The sequence below is a fragment of the Maylandia zebra genome, linkage group LG19 (genome assembly GCF_041146795.1).
Source record: "Maylandia zebra isolate NMK-2024a linkage group LG19, Mzebra_GT3a, whole genome shotgun sequence".
In the NCBI taxonomy this organism is placed as follows: Eukaryota; Metazoa; Chordata; class Actinopteri; order Cichliformes; family Cichlidae; genus Maylandia; species Maylandia zebra.
The window spans coordinates 20,037,760-20,059,419 of record NC_135185.1 but is presented as its reverse complement, the minus strand read 5'-3'; the positions used below and the strand labels follow the sequence as shown (position 1 = coordinate 20,059,419).

General features: G+C 40.8%; 2 protein-coding genes across 4 annotated transcripts; both read right to left on the bottom strand.

Annotated features, from left to right (window-relative positions):
* On the bottom strand, nt 1–6,754 carry slc18b1 (solute carrier family 18 member B1). 2 transcript variants are annotated; one of them, XM_004540134.3, is made up of 14 exons: nt 6,552–6,754; nt 6,193–6,353; nt 5,264–5,359; nt 5,087–5,160; nt 3,960–4,107; nt 3,630–3,786; nt 3,377–3,513; nt 3,182–3,283; nt 3,011–3,102; nt 1,603–1,698; nt 1,408–1,482; nt 1,232–1,325; nt 1,112–1,161; nt 1–983 (listed from the first exon to the last, which is right to left on the bottom strand). In XM_004540134.3, the coding sequence occupies exons 1-14, from the start codon at nt 6,718–6,720 to the stop codon at nt 935–937; spliced, it is 1,500 nt and encodes a 499-aa protein (XP_004540191.2). In that variant the 5' UTR covers nt 6,721–6,754; the 3' UTR covers nt 1–934. The 2 variants fall into 2 exon arrangements, with proteins under 2 accessions (XP_004540191.2, XP_076733470.1); XM_076877355.1 differs by lacking the exons at nt 1–983; nt 1,112–1,161; nt 1,408–1,482.
* Nucleotides 6,755–7,593: 839 nt separating this feature from the next.
* On the bottom strand, nt 7,594–21,521 carry tulp4b (TUB like protein 4b). Of its 2 annotated transcripts, XM_024806339.2 has the most exons (17): nt 21,445–21,521; nt 20,554–20,834; nt 18,848–18,927; nt 18,467–18,736; nt 17,851–17,979; nt 17,527–17,688; nt 17,175–17,355; nt 16,974–17,081; nt 16,712–16,878; nt 16,129–16,353; nt 15,634–15,868; nt 15,063–15,186; nt 14,795–14,939; nt 13,567–13,660; nt 13,332–13,475; nt 9,797–13,227; nt 7,594–9,570 (listed from the first exon to the last, which is right to left on the bottom strand). In XM_024806339.2, the coding sequence occupies exons 4-17, from the start codon at nt 18,716–18,718 to the stop codon at nt 9,454–9,456; spliced, it is 5,514 nt and encodes a 1,837-aa protein (XP_024662107.2). In that variant the 5' UTR covers nt 18,719–18,736; nt 18,848–18,927; nt 20,554–20,834; nt 21,445–21,521; the 3' UTR covers nt 7,594–9,453. The 2 variants fall into 2 exon arrangements, with proteins under 2 accessions (XP_024662107.2, XP_024662106.2); XM_024806338.2 differs by lacking the exon at nt 18,848–18,927.
* Nucleotides 21,522–21,660: the final 139 nt, after the last annotated feature.

The window sequence follows — 21,660 nt, the reverse complement described above, 5'->3', positions numbered from 1 at the left end:
GTTTTATTTCCATTTTTTATTCATAATCAGTCTTTGCAGTCCCTTAAATTGTCAGTGAGTGAAAAAAAATCTCAATATCAGTGTTAAATAAATCTATAATGCAGGCAGAAAAGAAGGCAAAACATTCAACATTTCTAACTGCAGTGAAATCTGCAATAAATTCCCTGTTTGAAGAATTAGTACAGTATGAAAGGTTCATTATGAGCAAAGATATCCTTATATCACATGGTTTTCTTCACATTTCTATGAATGAGGTAATCAGATGTTGATATTGGTTGATATTATGTTGATGTAGAAATCCTATGAATATCTCTACAAAAGGCACAATTGTGGTCGGCAATAGTTTGTGATTATTAGGTAAATTGCACTGTTTTAGTATAGTAAATAAAGTCATACTCACACACCCATATGAAACACTTACATTCAGATGCACCACCTTAAATCAGTACACTTGCACTGCTTTACAATTAAACCACTGTTTATAAAACTCACTCTTACTAACCAAGTGGCTGGTGTCATTGTGTGTGAGTCATCGTGGCAATGTTGAAGAAACTATTATCAGGCAGTTTTAAATACTTTGGCAGGAGTCTGTGTCTGTGGATTCCTACCTGCACAGGGCTCTAACTTAGATCACGATCAAGCTGGGTTCGTGTAGTGAACTTCTGGTTTCATTTTTAATATCCGTGTTGCTCCCCAAATTATTTTTGGACCCACTCCATTTTACATTACACAGTGTTACTGCATTGATAAGAAGCAGGCTATAGAGTTATAAATACCTGCAAAAGTACTTAAAATACCTGTTTGGTAGTTCCTACTACAATGCATGCCCTAGAACCACATATAAATAACCAAAGGACTCACAACATTAATACAATATCAGCCTGATAACAAAAAATGGCTGATAAGATGTTTAACTTGGAGCTGGAGCACAGGATCATAGGAGAGGGGTTCTTTCATCTGCTTGTTGGCTGTTTTCTTGGACCCTTAAATTTAAACGTTAAAAAAAGAGTTACCATGTTTTTGTTGCTGCAGACAGCACAAAGGTTAAAAAAAGTTTTCTATGTGGTTGAAATGACAAATATTATTATGTTAACTTAAAGTTTAGGCCTACCTTTGTCGTTTTGTCCGTTGACAGACAGAGTACATGAAGATGAGAAATGCCTGAGGACAGAGTGATCATTAACATTGTATTGACATAAAATATCTAAACGCTGCAGTCACTGATACTTACACCCAAAAATGCCAACGCTCCTTGAACTGTAGCAGCCCATTCAAAGCTGAGATGTTGAACAATAATTCCTCCCACAATGGGGCCATAAAACATCCTTAAAAACGAGCACAAAATTAGAACCAACATCAAGGCGCTAAAAAGAAAAATGCCGGGAAACAAATATATTAGGGACTCACCCAGTGCACCACACTGCACCAAATAACCCAGACACCATTCCAAGTGTACTTAGCCCCTCTTCAAATCCTATTTCACTATGAGGAAAAACAAAATTTGCAGAACATTTGTTTCATCCATCCGTATTTATGAAAAGAAGAAAAACCCCAAAACAATATACAGCTCATGAATGTTGAGCATTATGTGAAGCAACTCACTATGCACATGTGATGATCTCAGGGAACGTGGGGATTGCACTCATACCCAGAGAAAACCCAATTAGACCAAGCATGACGACCAGCAACCACAGGTGACTAAATCAAAACAGAAATACAGAAAAAGATACAGAAGTTAGACTTTTTAAGGCAAAGAGATGAAATAGTGTATAAGCTGTCAATATGTCCCACTGAATACCTCCCTAGTAGTGGTATAAAGTTTAAATATCTGGGCTTAATCATCGAAAGGAACACAGTGCACAAGAGAGGCGAAGAAAAGAATGCAGTCAGGAGGGAGTGGGTGGAGATGAGTTTCAGGGGTGATTTGTGACAGAAATAGTGAAAGGAATAGTGGATAAACTGGACAAAGGATGTTAAAAATAAAGCTGCCAGGCAGGAGGAAAGGAAGAAAACCACTGAAGAGGTTCATGGGTGTACTGCAGGAGGACTGGTGTGACAGAGGAAGATGTTACGGATAGGCTGAAATGGAAGCAGACGATTTGCTGTGGTGAACCCTAAAAGAAGCAGCCAAAAGAAGAAGAAAAAAAGAAGAAATGGTGTAAGATACTATGAAGTCTTATGAACATATGACTGCAAAGTAAAGATTTACATTGGGATTTGACGTTTAACCACACTGAAGGGCATGAATGTCATGGCAATTTAGGGCTTTTAACTATCTTTTTCCAGGGCAGAATGATGGTACAGTATAGATATTTATATCTATAGATATATATAGTATAGATATATATTTATGACTTTGAAAAAATATAAATTGGGTGTACACGTTTGGATTTATTTAGGTTTTTTCCTCATTTACACAGAGCCAATTATGTACATATGCTATTTTAATAAGTGTGCCTCCAAATTCATTCATTAATTCAAATCAACAGCTGTATCGTTGAAACTTGGACACAATTGTGTGTTCCAGCAGGACAATGATGCTAAACTGGTTTTGGAATAGATAAAGAAGCTAACATTAAGCTTTTTTAAAGCCCTAAGCTCAACCCTATTGAACATTTGTTGACTACAACTGAAAGCCAGATCCATACCAGGAAACCAACCAGTTCAACGCTATAAACTGGTCAAGAATGCAACTAAAATGATCCCAGAAGCATGTTGATGGCAACCAGAAGTGTCTGGTTGAGGATATTTAACCACATATTATTGCTGGCCATTACAAAGAGTGCAGGTTTAAAACACCTTCAAATGGTAAGATCACATTTTTATTCAGAGTGGGACTGTTTCCTGGCAGGTGCGACTGTTTACATTACTGTAAAAATGAGATTGGGAAAATCTACTCCAATCTCTCCTCTGATATGACTCTTGGCTCAGAATGGGATACACATCTTTCTTAAAATGTCCATCATTTTTAAATACAGAAGTGTTAGTTTTACCTGAATCCCACACTAACCTCTGGATGTGAAGAAAAGGGGCGGGACCAAGAAGACAGAAGCCAATTGTAGCAGCGATTCCACCTGTCACCAAGACCGCCATCCTAGTGGCCTGGTACACAAGATCAAATTTAATTTCAAAATCAACATATTCATTTATATTTTATCATTTTGATTGCTTGGATACATACAGGATATTTATCTGTGAAATACCCAATCAGCGGTGATGCCAGACAATATGGTAAAGATAAACCAAGCATTATTAGTCCCACGTAGCCATTTGAGAGACCGAACTAAGGATGATGGATAGGAAAAAAAGTTGTTCATGCAATCCACATAAAATTCTACCAAACGTAAGCTAATTTGATTATAAAGGATATCATTACCCTGTTAATAGCAAACAGTGACAAAGTGGCATCCAAAAAGCCCAGACCTGCACTCAGAGTGAATACCACGTAGCAAACCAGGATTGTTTTCACGTGGGTGAGTAGTCGAAAGAATGAATCCTTCGATGGGACTGCCTCTGAGAGGAGGGAAGCACAAAATACGGCTCAGTTATAATGTGAGAAAAATGAAAAAACACAAAATGGCAATTTTCAAATGGACAAATAATACACCCAAATCTTATGTTTTACATACCAATGGACGGCAGGACGTAAATGTTGAAAGGAACCATAATCAACAGCAAGCATCCAAGACTTAAAAAAGGGACTTCGTAACCAAAAGACTGGTAGAGCCACCCTCCCAGTGGTGGTCCCAGGATAAGGCCGAGTCCTGTGAAAATCTCCAAACTACCCTAAAACAGTAGTGACCCAGATTACTATGCTGTGGGAATTTCTTACATCATAGCCAAGAGCCAGTTGTTTTGTGAGAGATACATAACAACTTAAACCTATAACGGTCGTTCTATTTTCTCGTGATTCTAATGTCTAAACAGCATGCCAGTCTGACAAGTTTGTCCACCCTCACCAGAACAGTTGCCACATTGTTTGGGAATATTTTTGCAGTCATGGCGAAAGCAGATGTCATAGCAGCTCCAAAGCCGACAGCATCAAGCGACCTCACAATAAAGCACAGACTGATGAATATAGGTCCTGCAGGAGCCCGATCAAGAAATCTGCAAAGAAGAAAAGAGCCAGCCAAGATTAAAGGAAATGCAGATGAAATAAAGAAGCTCAGAGGAACTGCGTGTGATCTGAAACAAAGGTGATTGTGCCATGGTCTCTGGGTCTTAAACTCGTAGTTTTTAGTTTTTCACTTTACGGTTTTTCTCATTTTGTATTTTGGGCTATATTTGGATTAGGGTTCTGTATTCTTGCTATTTTTACTGTATTCTAGCTTTCTAGTCACATTGTTATTTTCTTTGTTTTTGTTTTTGTCCTATTTATTTCCTGATGTTCCTTATATTGTTATTATATGCCCTCGGTTCTTAGCTTAATCCACTTTTGATTCCATTCCTCCGATCTTATTTCTGTATTTGTTTTTATTTTCTCCCGATTCAGTTATATCTCTTTCCTTGTTTTATTTTGGTGATTATTGTTGGTGATTGGTGATTAAATCTCTCTTTCCACCTGTTACTTCTCCCCTTGCTATCTTATGTCATTATCTTTCCCCTTGAACTTTGTTATATTGTCACAGTTTGTCTTAGTTTGTTATGCCTTGCTTCCTGAGTCTTAGATTTGGGTCCACAATCTGCCTGCTTGAGAGCTGCTATACTGGATTATAACTGTGTACTTTAATTATCGGTGAATTCCTGGACTCCTTCTTAAGCGGCGTGGCACAGTAGTTTTTAGAAAATTTGCCTACACAAGTTTGGATCTATTTTCTCCTGTGGATTAATAAAAACTTGTTACAGTGATGAATATTTACAGCAGCCCAACATGTATATGGGGATAACACTAAATACACAACTCTGTACTAAAACATTGTGGCTAATGTGTTTTCATTCTGTTCATTCAGCACAAAAAATATTGTTTGTTACATTAATAAACATCTGTGAGAAATAATAACGAGAAAATGTTTTTTCCAGCTTCATCTTTGTCATAGTTATTATTTTTAGCATAATATTATCATAATACGAAACACAGATCACTTACCCAAATATAATAGTGCAGCACGAAGATACAAAAAGTCCTGCAATAAGCATGAACTTTGCACCAATCTGGACAATCTGATACACAAAGAATGGGTCAGCTGCACTGTTACAGACTCTCTGGTTACACCTGTGCTCCAAATTGCCATGCATATGGCATGAAATCAAACACTATACTTACATATTTTCCCAGTACCAATGAACCAATTAGATTGGAGACAGCATAACACCCAAATATGAGGCCAACTACAGTCTGACTGGCTCCTTTCTTCACTGCCTAAATATCAAAACAGGACAACAGATAAAATTAGGGGATTTACATAACAGCAACAAAAACAACAAGGATAATGAAAAGTGAATCTCAAAAATAACGTATAAACTATAAATATATGAATAACCCTGACATGAAATTCAACTTTTTTTTAAACAATCGAGCGTTTATTGAACCTCCTGACAAATTAAATACGTAACATATTTGAGTTTAAATTTTTATTACATTTGCTACATCTGGTATTTTTATTTATTTAATGCATTTAATTTATTGCTTAAAACTGTATTGTGTAATTTATTTTAGATTTTTTTGAGGAGGAAAAGAAAAGAAATCACACTGATGATGTATCAAATGTCCCCCCGCACATGTATCAAATATGATAAAGTAGGCATTATGATGTTAAGGTGACAAATGTCTTTTTAACTAGCCAGCTTGTTGTGCCACTCTTCAGACATTTGCATTTCTAGCTCATGACAGACCTTAAGTTGAACGGCTGATTACAAAAGAGCCAGTCTTCACTGGCCTTCAGGGAGGATGTCTGTTGGTAGCGCATGACTACTCATTCATTCCCTTCAGAAGACATTACTGAGTTCTTAAGGTAAACAATAGCATAATCTGTGAACTGTACAACTACATGGGAGCACAAATACGTTTCCTACTGCAAGAAAAGATTTGTTTGCAGATATAGGACTTGCATGTATGAGAGAACGTGTTTTATTTCTTCAGTCAAAAGCTGCATTCATAAGCTAAGTTTTAAAACTTTTAATATCTTGAACCTTTAACCTCTTGTGCTGTAACATGTGATTTGTACCCTATGATGCTGGCTTCCTTGAGCTTACCTCGGTGGGAAAAAATGGGCCCAATATTGAGTAGCAAATCATAGAGCCAAAGTTGACAGACGCCATTGATATTAAGGTGAGAATCTCTTTCCTTGTGAACCTCTGAGGAGGATCTGTTGATTCAGCTGTGGTGTTGTTATCTGTGTTGTTATCTGACATCTCTGAAGAGAAAACGGGAGGAGAAACATGAATAATGCGATTAGGCCATGCTGAGTTGAAAGAACATAAAGTTCGTGGTTAAAATTATCGCAGTGGTAAGGGAATAAAGTCAAGAGAAGTCAGCTATATTGAGCTGAGTGACTGCCAACAGTTTTATTTTATTGATTAATTTTTTTACACAGCGTACAAAGGTCACAAACCTGTCGTCGGAAGATCGGGATTCTGGTCCATTTTTAACATCCGGTGGCTGAGAAATGCAGACGATGACAGAACAAGTGAAAAAGCATAGGGTAAATCCTGAAAGCACCAGCCGCGAAGTAAATGCCTCTGACAGCCTCCTCCGCTACAAGCGACTAGAGTCATGTGCATGGTCTACCCGGAGCATTTCCAGACTTCTTCTTCTTCTTAGTAATAACTTAGTCCCATCCCATCACTGCCCTCCGCAGTTTGACATATTAAACTGCTATTTTATTGGAAACTCGAATTGTAATAGTCGTCGCACAATTAAAGTAGAAACTCAATGAATGTTTTTTTTATGATGGCCAAACAAAGTTTTAACAAAAAATGAAAAAAAATCTATAAATGTAGTTTAAATATATACAAACAAACCTTTATGTTAAGCATCACTTAGGTTTATGCTAAAATCTCCGACTACAGTTGATCTCTGATGCTAATACTGATGAATCTGACAGCAAATTGCTTGTACCTTTTAACATTTTTAAAGACCCCTTTAAAACATAAATATGCGTACTTTTTTAATGCAAACTGTAGCTTAATGCTATTGCCTACAACAATGACTATAACCACAACTATAATGTATTTTAAAGGTAAGTTGTGTTTTTGTTTTAGGCTAGATCCCTATTTACTTAATTTGATGGAGCTTATCAAAGCACAACATGGAGGTTACTCCTTGGCCTCTCAGCAAGAACATCCTGGGTTTGAAGTCACTAGCCGGGAACCCTTCTGTGTGGAGTTTCCATATGCTCTATGTCTTTCTCCCTCAGTCCAGGTTTTTCCCTCAGTCCAAAGACATGCGTTTTAGATTAATTAGTGATTCTCTGCGAAATGTAATGTAAATGTAAAAGTAAATAAACAAATTTAAATGTTTTATATCTACAATTGCATTAATATTTCTCTCACATTTAATGGAAAGTGAAGAGGGGTCTTTTGCAATCACTTCCATTGCATTAGTTAGTAAAAGATCTAATATGAAAAGAAATAAAATAAAAACAACAAAAAACATTTTGGAACCATAGATTTTTATTCCATTTTGGCCAGCTTATAGGTCCCCAGAAAACCTACAGTCATATTTTTCTTTTCATCACAAAATAAGAGAAAAACAATCAGGCAGCAAACCATTCGGTTATTAGGCAGTATTGCTGATAATAACTGACACGCACTGTTGCTAAAATCTCTGAAGCTGCACTGAATAAAAAAAGCTGAAATGAAAACATCTGCACCAAATGTTCTGTAACTTTTTGCAAAATACTTTCCAGTTAAAATAAACTTCTAAAAACAAGTGACAGATTTCCAGATATGATCACATTTTTTTCTTTATACAATAGCACCAAATCTACATGAATCTGACTCCCACTAACGGGTCATCTCTAGCAACTTATGAGTATGTTGTAGTTAATAGCTCTGCATGTTTATGCTCTCATTCTTTTTTCTGTAACATCAACAAAAAAAACCAAAAAAAAACCAACTCAAGGTGCAATGTTAAAGCAAAGGTGAAATACAAAATTATTCAAATTAGCAACATACACACATATTTTTCTAAGCACATAATAATGTTAGGTCACTAAATACACAGCGCAAGCAGCATTACATTTTCTTTTGCAGGTACGACATTAAGTTCTGTGTAGGTAGCATTATTGCACACAAGCTCTATCTAAAGCAGCACTGGTTTCCAAAATAGGCAAACTACTGTACTTCACATTCAAATGCAGAATTCAAGTAGCATCATAAACACCCAGTGGAAACAAAACAGAGCCAACCAAGTGAATTTGATTGAAAAGATCTTAATCGTTACTGTGTAGATTTATTCTGGGTGACATGAGATCTACATGACATCATTTTCTGCTAATTTTCTAGCAGGCATCCTTTCAGCCAAATGCCTTTGGCTAGATATGGCACCCATAGACTTACTGTACACGATTACTGACAACTGTATCCACAATAGTTGATTCTGAAATCAACAAGGAAATAGAGAATAATGTTTCTTCAATCGAAATGTGTTTCAATTTACAAGTGGAAAAATGAACACACCGTCAGGTGTTGAATGGGTTGAATGTACAGAGGCCAAAATAATACGATTAACTATGTTCATTGCAGCACTTCATGGAAGTAGCATGAAGAGAAAATATATAAACTATGGCAAACTGTACTCAACTTTTCATGTTGCAGCTACCAAATTTATATATCCCTCTATTGCATGTTCAGCAAATTGAACATAATGTTGAAGACATTCAACTGAAAAAAATTCCAAATGAGATTATAAATAAATGTAATTAAATACCTATAAGTGTGATATAATAAAACTGTATAATATATCTACTTATTTCTTAATACGGATTTAAAATAGTGCAGCCTTTATATAACACACGGTATGGCTTAGTGAACGTGTATATAAATTTTGAATGCCACTTCAGACTTATATATTTGCTGTGCTTATTTCTTTATAAACACGACAAGGTTATTAATTTGCAGTTCGATAGCGAGATAATGTGTTTGATACTACAGATGGCACTAAACCTCCAGACAGCTTTTAAAAGTCACTGCAACATAAGTTAGTTAGGTTTGTTTTCTTTAATCTAATATATACCATATCATAATAATTATAATACTTTGACTACATGACTACATTTAATATATGAACTAGAAATTATGGATTCACTTAAATCTCTTTCATCAACACCAACCTGGAGTGACTTTGCCCTAAACACACTGATTGTAAATTGCCTCCATGTGCAAGACTAGCTTGTACATATATTAATCTCTTCTAAGTAAAACAGGACAGTTTCTCCATCGTAGCCCCACACGTTGGAAGGTAAGACCACTCAGCTCTGTTGAGTTAGTGCACAGCAACACCAAATGACCTTTTCACTTCAGCCTCTGAGTCACATTTGCCAAGGCAACAGCAAATGCTTGCACGGCTGAGAAAGGATACTGGAAATCCAAGATATAAGCATTTCCATCTATCCGCCCAAACTGCATCACCTAAAAAATTGTAGAAGAAGAAGATATTTCAGAAAGAAAGCAGTAACCAAAACATAAGCATCGTGAAGCTGCTTTTTTTAAAGCTAAAGCCCAAAGATGTACAAGATGATGTCACACGTGTTTGGTGTTTTTGCTTTAAGGGCTGAAGCAAAAATAGAAAAATAGAAACCCCTGTGAGATGAAAAGACAAATCATTTTTAAATTCACTAATGTTGCTTATCATTACCTGTCTACCATCCAGTTCGATCTGAAAATTCTTTGCTGACTCCTGGGTGACTCGACCTCCAAAGTCAAGCTGGTACACCTGGGTGGCCTCATTCCACAGTGGCTGTTTGTTGGCCATAACGTACACAAACCCTTGGCTGCCTAAACTACGGTCCTCCCTTTCATTTGCCTTGCGACACTTTATCTCCTCCAGCTCACTTGCCATACGCATGCTGCGCTTGTTCTTCCAGCTCTTCTTACTACTCTGGTTCTGGTTCATTAGCTCATCACCGCTAATGAAGAGCTCTGGCTCACTCTCTGAGCTATCCTGAAACTCATTCGTGGTCCTGTTCATTTTCTTTGTTTTATTAAGTTGTTCTCTCTGCCCCTTTGGCTTCTTTTTCTCTCTGCTACCAAGCCTCGGGCTCGCAATGAGAGTGTTGAAATCAGACAGCGCACGCCCTTCCTTTCTGGATTTGCCCTCAGACACAGTGGGCATGTTGGCCTCCTCTGCCCGGCTGTCAAGCCTTTTGCGGCTCTTCTTGTTGAAGCGCTCTGACTCTTGTGGGACAGGGCTTTCATTTAAGGATGATGGCTCTGGAAAGTTATTGGCAGATTCTGCGAGATCTTCTGTGGCACTTTTGGATGGTGGCAACTCGGTAGGTGGGGGAGGAGGGGGAAGAGGAGGTGGGGGAGGTGGTGCAGTAGGAGGAGGCGGGGACAGTATTGGCTTCTCCAAAATCTGGTGAGTTTTGGTTGGGAGTGGAGGCGCGGGAGGATCTTGCATGGGCGGTGGGCAGGGGTAAGGGTTCCAAGGGTGGAGGCTGACCGGGTGCAGTTGGAGTCCGGCACATGAGCTTGCTCCTGGGTACAGAGGAGGGAGAGGACAGCAGGCCAAGTTGGCCAGATTTGGGGGGTAGCCCGGTGGCAAGACCAAATTGGGGTCCTGCTGAGCAAAAGGGACAGGAGCGACCACTTCATTTGGAGAACACTGTTGCGGAGGGTTTTGCAAAGTCTGAAGTGGGGGTCCACTGTGACCCACCCCTGGAGGAAAGGGTGACAGGGATATCTGGTAACCTGATGGAAAAGTAAGAGTGCTTGTGCTCGGACTGGTTGGAGGTTTAGTTGTGAGGACAAAGGGAAGCCGAGTCACATCAAGGTGCTGAGCTTGACTGATAATAAGGGGAGGCGGTTTATGAGGTGGGGGAGCTAACATTGTTTGATCCGGGGTGAGCCAGAAATCTTCTGTGGCGGAGGTGTCCCACTGGTAAGGCGGAGGGCGTTTTACTGTCAAACTGACATCACCAAGAGTCAGCTGACGTACTGATTTTTCAAGGTGACACTGCTGATTTAAAGTCTCGTCCTCAGTAAATGCAGAGTTAACATACACTGTTCTGTCCCGACTGTTGTCAACGCCACCCAGTAGACTGTAAGATGACTGAGATGCCATTGGAGAGGCATTTTTGGAGTGCACTATAATGGTACTGTGATGCGCACCTTTCCCTGATGGGAAGTCCTGCCTCACCACCGTTCCACCTGCAATACCACTACTGGTAGTTCCACCTCCACTGACACTAACACTGGTGCTGCTGCTGTTACTACTGCACTGTGTGCATGTGTATAAGGCAGTGGGCACCCTCTGCTGGTAGGAAAGGGCTAATGCACTGTTCATTTTAGCTTTAGTCGGTAGTGTCCTTGAGCTGTCCATCATCTGTGGCACTTTGAGGCCCACATCCCTTCGTTCACGACGTAGAGTGGCATGAATGAGGCTGCTATCAATTCTCTGGGGAGGAGGAAGTGTAGCTGTTACCTGATTGGCTGGATCAGGGTAAGGAGGGGGGTCTCCACTTGGTATTGTGTATCGAGGGACAGAAAGACGACTTAATGTTGCTGAACTGTATGGAAGCTGAATTTTTTTATTCTCTGAGGAAGTGACTTTGAGGGTAGCTGAGCCCCCAATGCTGTGCACAGCGTATGCATTCTGGTTGCGAATGAGGCGCCTTCGTGGCCGACACACCTCCTCCACATTGCCACTGCTGTCAAAGGTCGTGATCCTTTCATACCCAAGAGGTGTTGGGTACTGTAAGGTGACAGGATGAAGCAAAAATTCATCCTTTTTCAGGCAGGGGTCCGGTGCCAGGATACTTGGGCTGTCACAGTTTGTGATGAGAGTTTGAGGAGGAGCAGCAGCTGAAGCTGCTGCTGCAGACACTACAGTCCCAGGGTACGGAGGAGGGGGATTTATTTTCCTCATCTGAATCTCTACAGACCCATCTGTATCGTTAAAGGAGGGAGGTAATGTACGTGGCAGACTTGGCTTCAGAGTGTGTCCATGGTCTCCCCTGTCGAGCCCTGGCTCAGTGGTGGGAGGTGGCATCTGGGGAAGAAGATGAATCTGTTGCAAGGAAATGGTTGGATAGCCAGATGGAGGAGGGGGCAATGACATTTGGATCTTCAGTTGCTGCTGCATTTGTTGATGCTGCCTCTGCATTTGTTGATGCTGCTGCTGGATCTGCTGATGCTGCTGCTGGAGCTGCTGCTGCTGCTGCCTCATCTCTTGGATCTGTTGTCGGATTTGCTGCTGCTGCTGTTGCATCTGCTGCTGCTGCTGCTGCATTTGCTCGTGCTGCATCTGCATCTGCTGCTGCTGCTGTTGGATCTGCTGTTGCTGAAGCTGTTGGTTCGTCACTTGCTGTTGCGCTTGTTGCATTTGTTGATGTTGCTGAACTTGGTGTTGCTGATGTTGCTGTTGTTGATGTAGCGTCTGCTGGTGGTGCAGCTGCTGTAGTTGCTGATGCTGCTGCAGCTGCTGTGACTGGGATGGGTGATGGTGTTGCTGTTGCTGCTGTTGCCCCTGCTGGTGGTGCAGCTGCTGTAGCTGCTGGTGTTGCTGCTGCTGCAGCTGCTGGTGTTGCTGCAGCTGCTGCTGTGATTGGGACGGGTGATGGTGTTGCTGTTGCTGCAGTTGCCCTTGCTGCTGTTGATGATGGTGCATTTTCTGCTGCTGCTGTGTCTGTATTTGTTGTGACTGTTTAGATGGCTGCTGGCGAGGCTGCTGTGAATGAGAACGCTGTGAATGAGGCTGTGGTGGGAGATGGTGAGGTGGAGGTGGGGGAGGTAAAGTGCCAGGGAGAAGAGGACCCATCTCCAACCCGTTGAAGATCATCTGACCAGGGCTGGTGTATCTAGTTGGCACGGGATATGGTGACGCAACAGCATCCTGACCATGATCAGTGACAGGGACAGAGGCTGCTGCTGCTGCAGCTGCTGCTGCAGCAGTGGCGGTCGGGTTGGTCAGAACATCAAGCTGAATATTCTGATTGGCCAAAAGAGACTGAACCAGACCAATACTCTGAGTTGGGGACATGGCTTGAGCTGGGCTGTGGATGGGAGCAATGGGAATGTTGACTGTACATGGAGGATTGTCTCCAGCCACTCCAGACGGCCCCATCACTATATAAGAAGACAGAGAAGAAGAGTATAAGCGACTTAGGATGATAATAAACTGATGGGCATGCAAACTAATTTATTTGCATCTTTTTGGATTTCCTTTTTACCTGGTAAGTCATCCTCATCCTCGCTGAACACATTGGGGTTGAACACCGGCAGACTCATAAAGTCATGAGAAATCTTTCGCACTTCTGGAAGGTAGATTGTCATCTGTCTCGGTTGCAAATGAAGCAAACTGGTCTTATAGATGACTGAAAAAGAGGAAAATAGAGTTGACTCGAGAAGGAAAAAGAAAGTAACTTTTGAGTAAAGTCATGTATATGTGCTGCTTTTGTTTTTTACCTGCGCCAAGATTCGTGGGGAGGAACGAAGCAAGTCCCACAATTTTGAATTTTGTCCCCCAAATATTAGATGTCACTTGTGCAAGGTAATTGTGCTGTGAGGCAGAAAATTGAAGATAAAGGGGGAAAAGTGAATAATAAGTGTGAAAGCTTTGCTGCTAAGCACATGTGAACCTACTTCCAGCACACTATTGACTGTTATAGTCCATGATAAATAATTAAACTGATGACAGTGCCCCTTCGCTAGTTTTCCCTCCTGATTTCCCCCTGCCCTGCTGCCTGATCATGGAGCAAATGCACACCTACATGTAAGAGATAATCAAGTAAAGAGTGTAATCTGGGTTTAAAAAACTTAAATAGAAGCTAAAGCAGTTAATTATCTGCAGCTTCACAGAGTTAACTACAGCAGAGCAGAGTCCTTAAAGGCTGCACACATCTGCTCACTTGGCACATCAGCAGAAACTTAAATTTGTGTACCTTACTTTAAATGTTGCTGAAGTAGAGACAAGATTAATGTGGACCTAACAATAAATCACAGTCTGTATTTTTCTTTACCTCTGACAGGTGAGCATATATTCTACAGTCAAATCATTTGTTACACAGTGGCCATCATCCGTTTGAGTGCTGAACTTCATCATAGCAGTTGGCTGCCTAAACTAAATGCTTTTCTTCTACCCATGGATGGATGTATTGATAGTTCAGGGGGCTGGAGGCTATCCAAGCTGCCACAGGGCGAGAGGGTACACCCTGGACAGGTCACCAATCTGTTTCAGGGCTAACACAGAGAGACACACAACCATTTGTGCTCACATTCACCAGAATCACCAATTAATCTAACCCCGCTAAATGCATGTCTTTGGACTTCAGAAGGAAGCCAGAGTACCTGGAAAGAGCCCAGAGCATGCAAACACAGAAAGGCCATGGCCAGATGATGGATTTGTGCTGTAAGGCAACAGGGATAACTGGCCTATGCTGCCCTAGATAAACAAATATTTTTCTTTTTTTTAAAGCTTAAATTCAAAGTCAGTATTTCCACTATGGCAGTAACTGTGAGTTTGCCAATCATTAAAGGATCTTAAAGAAATATGGCAGCCCAGTAACAAAGAAAACATATTGTAACATAAGTTTCTGTGAATTACACAGTGATGATAATGCAGGTACTACAGTATTACTAGCTAATGAGCATGAGCTGTAATACTTGGCAGTACATATACTTGGCAGGTCATTACCTCCGTAATTCCATCCATAGAAAACTCACGCCGTGTCAGGCTGGGTGACCGAACGGGAGGCTTCTTTGTTGGTAGGCGTGGTGATCGCTGACCTTCTTGATTGGCACGTGAAAGTTTGGGAGATTTTCTTGATTCCATGTTCAACCTTTGAAACAAAGACACATTTTTACACCTCATAAAATCACTTGGAATGATGAAAAAACATTGCTGGAGAAAATGTGCAGAAAAATAAAAAACATTTATATAACTTCAGACGTGTTTTGGTGACCTGTTTCCGCGAGATAACTTTGGTGACTTCTTCCCGACCCACTCATCGCTCAGCTCAATGTCACTGGAGTCAGAGCAGTTACAGCTGTCGGTGTATGAGATCATGGGATTGACGCAAACTTCCTCTGAAAGAAGCACAGCAAAGAAAAATAAGAAATAAAGTTGAGCTTGAACAAAATATCTACAATACACCAACTAACATGCCATTAGTGGGCAAGCTCTGCATGAATAACATTAAATGTAACACGAGTGCAGCCAGGTCACGATATACTCTATTCCTGTATCAGGCCCCAGACCATGTTGCATCAGAAAACAACACTCATCACCACACTCTGTACTTGTTCTTCCTCAAGGTGAATGACGAGCGCACAGCACAAATATGCACAAAAACAAGGTGCATACAGAATGACCCTGGGCAGGTCTATTTTCTGTTCCACCCCTAATGCATTTTGTGGTTACTTTGGTTCATGACCATTCCAAACTGTGCAGAGTTTTCACTGCAGCTAAAGACAAAATGAATAGTGACTTTTAAAAGATTTAGGTGAAGTGCTTTCTTTCAGGTCTAAACCCACCTGCCTTGCCATCAGTTTTTGGATCCATAATAACAAACTCGGGCCGAAGTTTACTGATGCGCCTTCCTTTGAGAATAGGCACCAGTCCTCCTAAATATTCTAGGTACAGCGTGTAGCAGGGTCCGCCTGCTTCAGGACTGTCCTCAGCTCGCTTCATGGTGCAGTGGAGCCTTTCGTTCCCTGCTGTGGGATAGCTGACAAAGTCGCGGATGTTGTTGGGGTCAGGAATTGGGGGCTAGAACAAAGAAAGGAAGGAGCTGTAAGACTGCTGGACACTCAAATGAAAACATGCCCCTGTCAGCAATTTTCCTTTACTCGCTGTGCAATAAAGTTGGTAAGAAACCTATCTCTGACAGTCACTGCACACTAATGAAACAGGGATCATTGCACCGCAACGGTGTATATGAAAAGCAGTGGTGAAAAGCATCACTAACACCTGACCATCTGCTGTACCAAAAAAGACCTGATGCAGGATTGCACATTAAACTTTAATACCTTGATGGTGGGGATAAAAGCAGTGGTGACATAAGAGCAGAGAAGCGAGGGCATGTTTAGTTTCCCGACATCTTTCTCCTCTCGCAGGGCGCTGGCAATGCCTTGCTGGCATAAAAGTTGGAGGCTGGCCACCCTGTGCTCCACACGGACCACATAGAGAGCTGGTCCACATGCGAGGAACAGACGGGAATCTCTGTGACCCCAACAAATGGTGGTGATGGGCCTCTGAAAAAGAACCACTGAGAATAAGAAACTTCCTGCAGGCGTCAATAGCAGAGCAGGTTTGCTAGTTTCTGTTTTATGCTACTTCCTATTGTTGACTTAGAGCTGGAACAAAGGTTAACACCCTTTAGGTTAGATTACAAAACAAACAATCTACACCCTTGTATCTGGCAAAGTGTCAATCCTAATCTTTGTTGTAGTTTGCTTTCAAGAATGTCTGAGAATGTTTAACAATTGAAAGACAATTTCTACTAATTGGTCCTCACTTGTGTGGATTTCATGAAATATGACACAAGGTTTATGTTTATTATTAGAATTTTTTTAAGCAAGACATCTATCCCTTAATTTATGAAGGACTAACCTGCGCCGGTGTCTCCAAAGTGTAGATGTGTTCACCTTGGACATTATAAAACTTAACAAGGGCATTCCTCATGATGGATGCACAAGCTGAGTCAGAAGGGAGCCCATGTCTCTCCATGCCAGCCACAGCCAGGAGGTCTCCCTGGGAGCACCACTGGGCCTCGACGTCTTTGGTGTAAAGAAAAAAGGGTATTTACTTCACATGATTAACAGTATATATCACTAAAGTTGCAAATTAACATACTTATGTTCAGAGTTCATACCTTTAAGCCCTGAGCGAATTATACTAGGAGAGAGGTCATCATAGTTATTCATCAAACTAATATCTCCTGATAAGAAGGTGACAGTCAACAGAGGCTTAACTCGCCGCACTTGGAGGAAGAAAGAAAAGTACACATGTGAGTCTTCCTCAGGCAACACTTTTAACTAAGTTACATGAGCCGAAGGGCAAACCGGTTTAGTACCTAAAGGCAGAATATTGTCATCGGAGTCTGTGTCGCTCTCCGTGCTGTCCTCGACTAGGAAATCGGGGCAATTCCAAGACATGCTCACAATCCCATCAGACTCGTGTAACAGAACATGGGCAAGCATCCTTCCGTGACAGTCCATCACAATTACCTGACCATCTGCTGTTCCAAACAACACCTGAGGGAACATTGCACATTAAACTTTAATAGTTGATTAGATAAACAAACAAACCCATTTCACTCACTCACTTCAAGATTATGACATTATTCCACAACACCTTTACATTTTTGAATTATACGTAATTGTAATTATCTTTTATGTAGTACAAATTCAGCCAAACATAGGTACCTGCTGATCGTCAGGGGTCCAGATGCCACAGGTGATCTGGCTCTCCAGATTAATCTCAGAGGACCAGTGTCTTTGACCGCTGACCGAGCCGACTAACACAAACCCATCTCTGTATGCAATGAGGGCTTGAGTGCCATCATGGGACCAAGTGAAGTCACTCACCTAATTTAAAGATTTGTATCATTAGTGTAATTACACAAGAGGTCAGCGCCAAGAAGATAGAGCCTTTCTGTTGCATCAGTTGGAGTACAAGGGTGTTAAATACCATAAAGATGGAAAACAAAGCAATTTTAGCTCATATTTGCAAAAAAAATTCATGTCTACCTGGGCTCCTCTGTCATTCACTAACTCCACAGACCATCTTCCTTCATACTGAATCCACACAAATATGCCTCCTTCCATATCGCAAGTGGCCAGCTTCTGGAAGGGTTCATTCCAGCGCACCAAGACAACCTGCAAATACCCCAAACACCATCAGCTTTTTTTCACTAGCAGAGGAACATTCATCGATATAAAAGCTAATGTAGTTCAAAGAAAAATCAACTTACAGAGAGGAAAAAAATAATGTAAATGTGTCTAAATATTAATGGCACACAATATTGAAAATGCACTCTGTTCATATAGCATTTTAATTTATTTAAATGTAATAAAAATTAGCATTTCAGCGAGATGAATCATTTTACAAAGTATGCTAATGCATAGTCTCTGTAAATATAGTGTGCATTTAACCCAATTTAGTTCTGTAATATGCAGGATTGTTTTGTTTTAATTTATTTATTCAAACAGTAATTTCTTGATTTTACTCTGCTGTTGCAAAAGTTCCTTTACGAGTGGGCTGGATCAGTAATAAGATCATTGTTTTAGTTGTGTAAAATGAAAGAGCAGAGGTCAAATTCTTATTTATACATTCAACTCATTGCAAAAAAAGAGAAAATCCCACCTCGCTGTTGTGTCCTCGCAGGTTAAAATTGATTCTCTGAGGTGTACTTCTATCCCTCCTGCAGTGACTCGATGTAAACGTCACCCCAACGACTCCTCTCCCATTCCCTGTGGCGAGCCAACCCTCCTCATAGTACCGTCTCCGGCACACTGGCTTGTCCTTCTCACTCTTGGGGACCCGGCCTTTCCACGAGAGGCAGAGGATGTTGGAGTCGCTGCAGAGGATGGGACCATGTTCCACGGCGGCCAACATCCCTACTGATTGACCAGGCTGGCAAGCGAAACAAAGAAAGAGAGTTTCAAATAACACCATGCTTTCAATTGTAATAAAGCTAGATAATGAACGTTTTCAGTTTATGTCAGTGTGTGACTCTGCATTTACTTAAAACTGCCTTTTCAGTGAAGCTCAGGGCATTCTGGTATGAACACTGTCATGGTCAACAGGAAGCTCGGCTGTGGTTACTAATGTAAAATATGAAATAGTTTAGATTAAAAGCTTATTGACCTTTGAAACACAAGATGACAGAACAATCTCAATACAAGATCCAAGCTTTCCTGATGCTTCCAGTCATATCATACAATCTTAATGGGCAGTTGCTGTTTGCCCGGTACAAATTTCCTTCTTTTCTGAGCACTTCTGGACCTTGGCAGTTCATTCAAAGGCCTTTTTAGGGTGGAGTTTAATCAAAGCAGCTACAAAGATTGAACTTTCAACATCAGCTTTAAGGGTGATTTTGGAAAGAAGTCTTTAATGTAAAGAGAGAAAAACCGGATTTTCAATATATACAAAGATAAACAAGGGGCTAGTGCAGGGGTGGGCAATCTCAGTCCACGAGGGCCGGTGTCCCTGCAGGTTTTAGATCTCACCTGAATCACATGATTAGTTCGTTACCAGGCCTCTGGGGAACTTCAGGACATGTTGAGGGGCTAATTTAGCCATTTAAATCAGCTGTGTTGGTTCGAGGACACATCTAAAACCTGCAGGGACACCGGCCCTCGTGGACTGAGATTGCCCACCCCTGGGCTAGTGATATAATCACAAATATGGTGAGACTTTTCTGTATAAAAATAAAAACACAGCTTTGTGTATGTTCCTTTTACACAGAGATCATCAAGATGAGTCACCTATGTTATCAAGTTATGAGCAGAGAGTTGGTTCAGCTTTAAAATGTTGCCTCCCAGAGGCGTAAATTTGCACGTTAAGAGAAAACCCCTGAAAAAACACCCAATTAACGAATTCATGGATATCAGTGGGCATCATCTTCCTGAGCTTATGTGCAGGTACCAGACTGGCGAGTGAAACCAGGCACTTACATCATTTACAGGTTCTTTGATAAATTCCATCCTAATGATTTTCATTTGTGAACAGACTTTACGCAAGTACACAAGTGAATCACCAAATGTGCTCTGACACCAGTAAAATCACGATGTCTGCTGCTCATAGTGTTCTAGCTGTTATTCTATTATTCACTGTCCGTGGAGTGGCTCCAGGATTTGTCTCTAGATTACATCATCACGACAGTCTGTGTTTTATTTCTTCATATTCACAAACTGAAAATGAGAGGAGGACTAGACGAAACATGTGAATTGCAATTTAGGGCACAAATATGTAAACCACAGTGTATTTTTAAATCCTGTCTCCACAACGTAGGTTAGACACATTTCATTTTTGGGTGCATTCATTTTGCAACCTTCCTACTCATTTGGATTTACATGAAAATGTCTGAAAGAGCTCACTCACATAGATATCGTAAAGATTTCCCACATTAGCCCTGGAGGACCTTTAAAATGCTATTTTAACTCTTTTAGGTCCCCGTAGTAGCTTTTAAACAATGCTATTCTATAATACTAATTTCACTGAACACAATGTTTTACAAGTACGACAGAAACAAATCTAGTCTGGTTTGCTTTTAGTTTTTGGGTGTCTCTTCTGCAATTTAAAATCAAGATCTGTTTATGAACGGTTTAGATCCTACGTGGTATCGTCTAGCACACTACATAATAGGTAATAGCATTTTATAATATGGCTAATTAAAGTGAAAAATGACATTCAAGTTAGTCTGGCAGCACATAAATATAAAAAAATACCTCATAGTTCCTGGACATGTTGAGTCAAAATTCCTCCATTGAAGGTGTCCATATTTCCATTCAGATGGTGCACTGGAGGGTAGTGGCTGCTCTGCTCTTGATACTTACAATAAAATCTACGGGGAAGTAAAATGCATCATACAGCCAAATGGTGTCCAGCTCTACATTCACCCAAATCAAGCAGCTCTACGCTCCAGAGTTTGCCATTAAATGACTTGAGGCTTCTGTGCCAGTAGCCCATCCCATGTCTTCCTGATGTGGCTCCAGAGAGTTGTGCAATCCTGTTGCAGTGAAGATGAAAAAAAGAGGAAAAGAGGAATTTTGTTATTCAACAAGTAAGGTAATCAGAGAGAGAAAGAGAGAGAGAGAGGTGGTTTTTGCTTTAAATAGCATCCTTGTCATTCAGTGCATCAACCTTGAAATTCACAGTGTTTCTCAGTCTCTATGCAACAGCAACACTGCATTGGAGACCAAGGCACTCGCAGTCTCCATGGGTACTGATACTGTCTGTTCCTTTCCACCACAGCAGCAGCAGCAGCAGCCAGGCAAGCATAAGAACTAAAATGCCCAATATTTTACACGAAGCAGACCCAAAACATATCATAGTGTAGCTAACAATAATATAATTGCATCTTATGACTCAAACTCAGGTTTGAGACTTTAGCACCCGATTACAGTCGAAATAAATTACCCATCCTTTCCTTTATAAAGGTCTCCCACTACATGACACATTACATCAAATGATTTTCCCATTCAAAGGCGTCTCACCGCATGCAGTAGTCTGAATGATTAAGCGCTTACGAGACAAAAACAAACTGCGGTGGTAAATGAATGTATTCATTTATAAAAGCGACTGTGGGGAGAAAAATATATCCTATATGTTGTACGTACCTGACACCGCTGTAATCACGTACTAATCCAGATGTAGTCGGCGCACAGTGCGGTAGTGTTGCCAGGCACTTTTCCGCTGGCGCACTTTGGGGTTGTGGCTTTAACGCGGGTTGCCATGAGGCAGGTAGCACGTAAAATAGACCAATGTTTTCAAGTTAGTACAAAATAAAAGCGTCAACACCCATGATAATCGTCTTAACAAGCGCTGGAGGTGAC

What these genes read in the sequence shown, in the direction of transcription:
- slc18b1 (XM_004540134.3), bottom strand. Translation starts at nt 6,720, where the DNA reads ATGCACATGACTCTAGTCGCTTGTAGCGGAGGAGGCTGTCAGAGGCAT. An exon ending in TGCTGCACTATTATATTTGG is followed by an intron (nt 4,108 to 5,086) that starts GTAAGTGATCTG and finishes TCTTCTTTGCAG; the next exon opens with ATTTCTTGATCGGGCTCCTG. An exon ending in GAGCGTTGGCATTTTTGGGT is followed by an intron (nt 1,162 to 1,231) that starts GTAAGTATCAGT and finishes CTCTGTCCTCAG; the next exon opens with GCATTTCTCATCTTCATGTA.
- tulp4b (XM_024806338.2), bottom strand. An exon ending in TGCGAGGACACAACAGCGAG is followed by an intron (nt 17,980 to 18,466) that starts GTGGGATTTTCT and finishes GGGTATTTGCAG; the next exon opens with GTTGTCTTGGTGCGCTGGAA. An exon ending in CTATGGATGGAATTACGGAG is followed by an intron (nt 13,661 to 14,794) that starts GTAATGACCTGC and finishes TCTGCCTCACAG; the next exon opens with CACAATTACCTTGCACAAGT.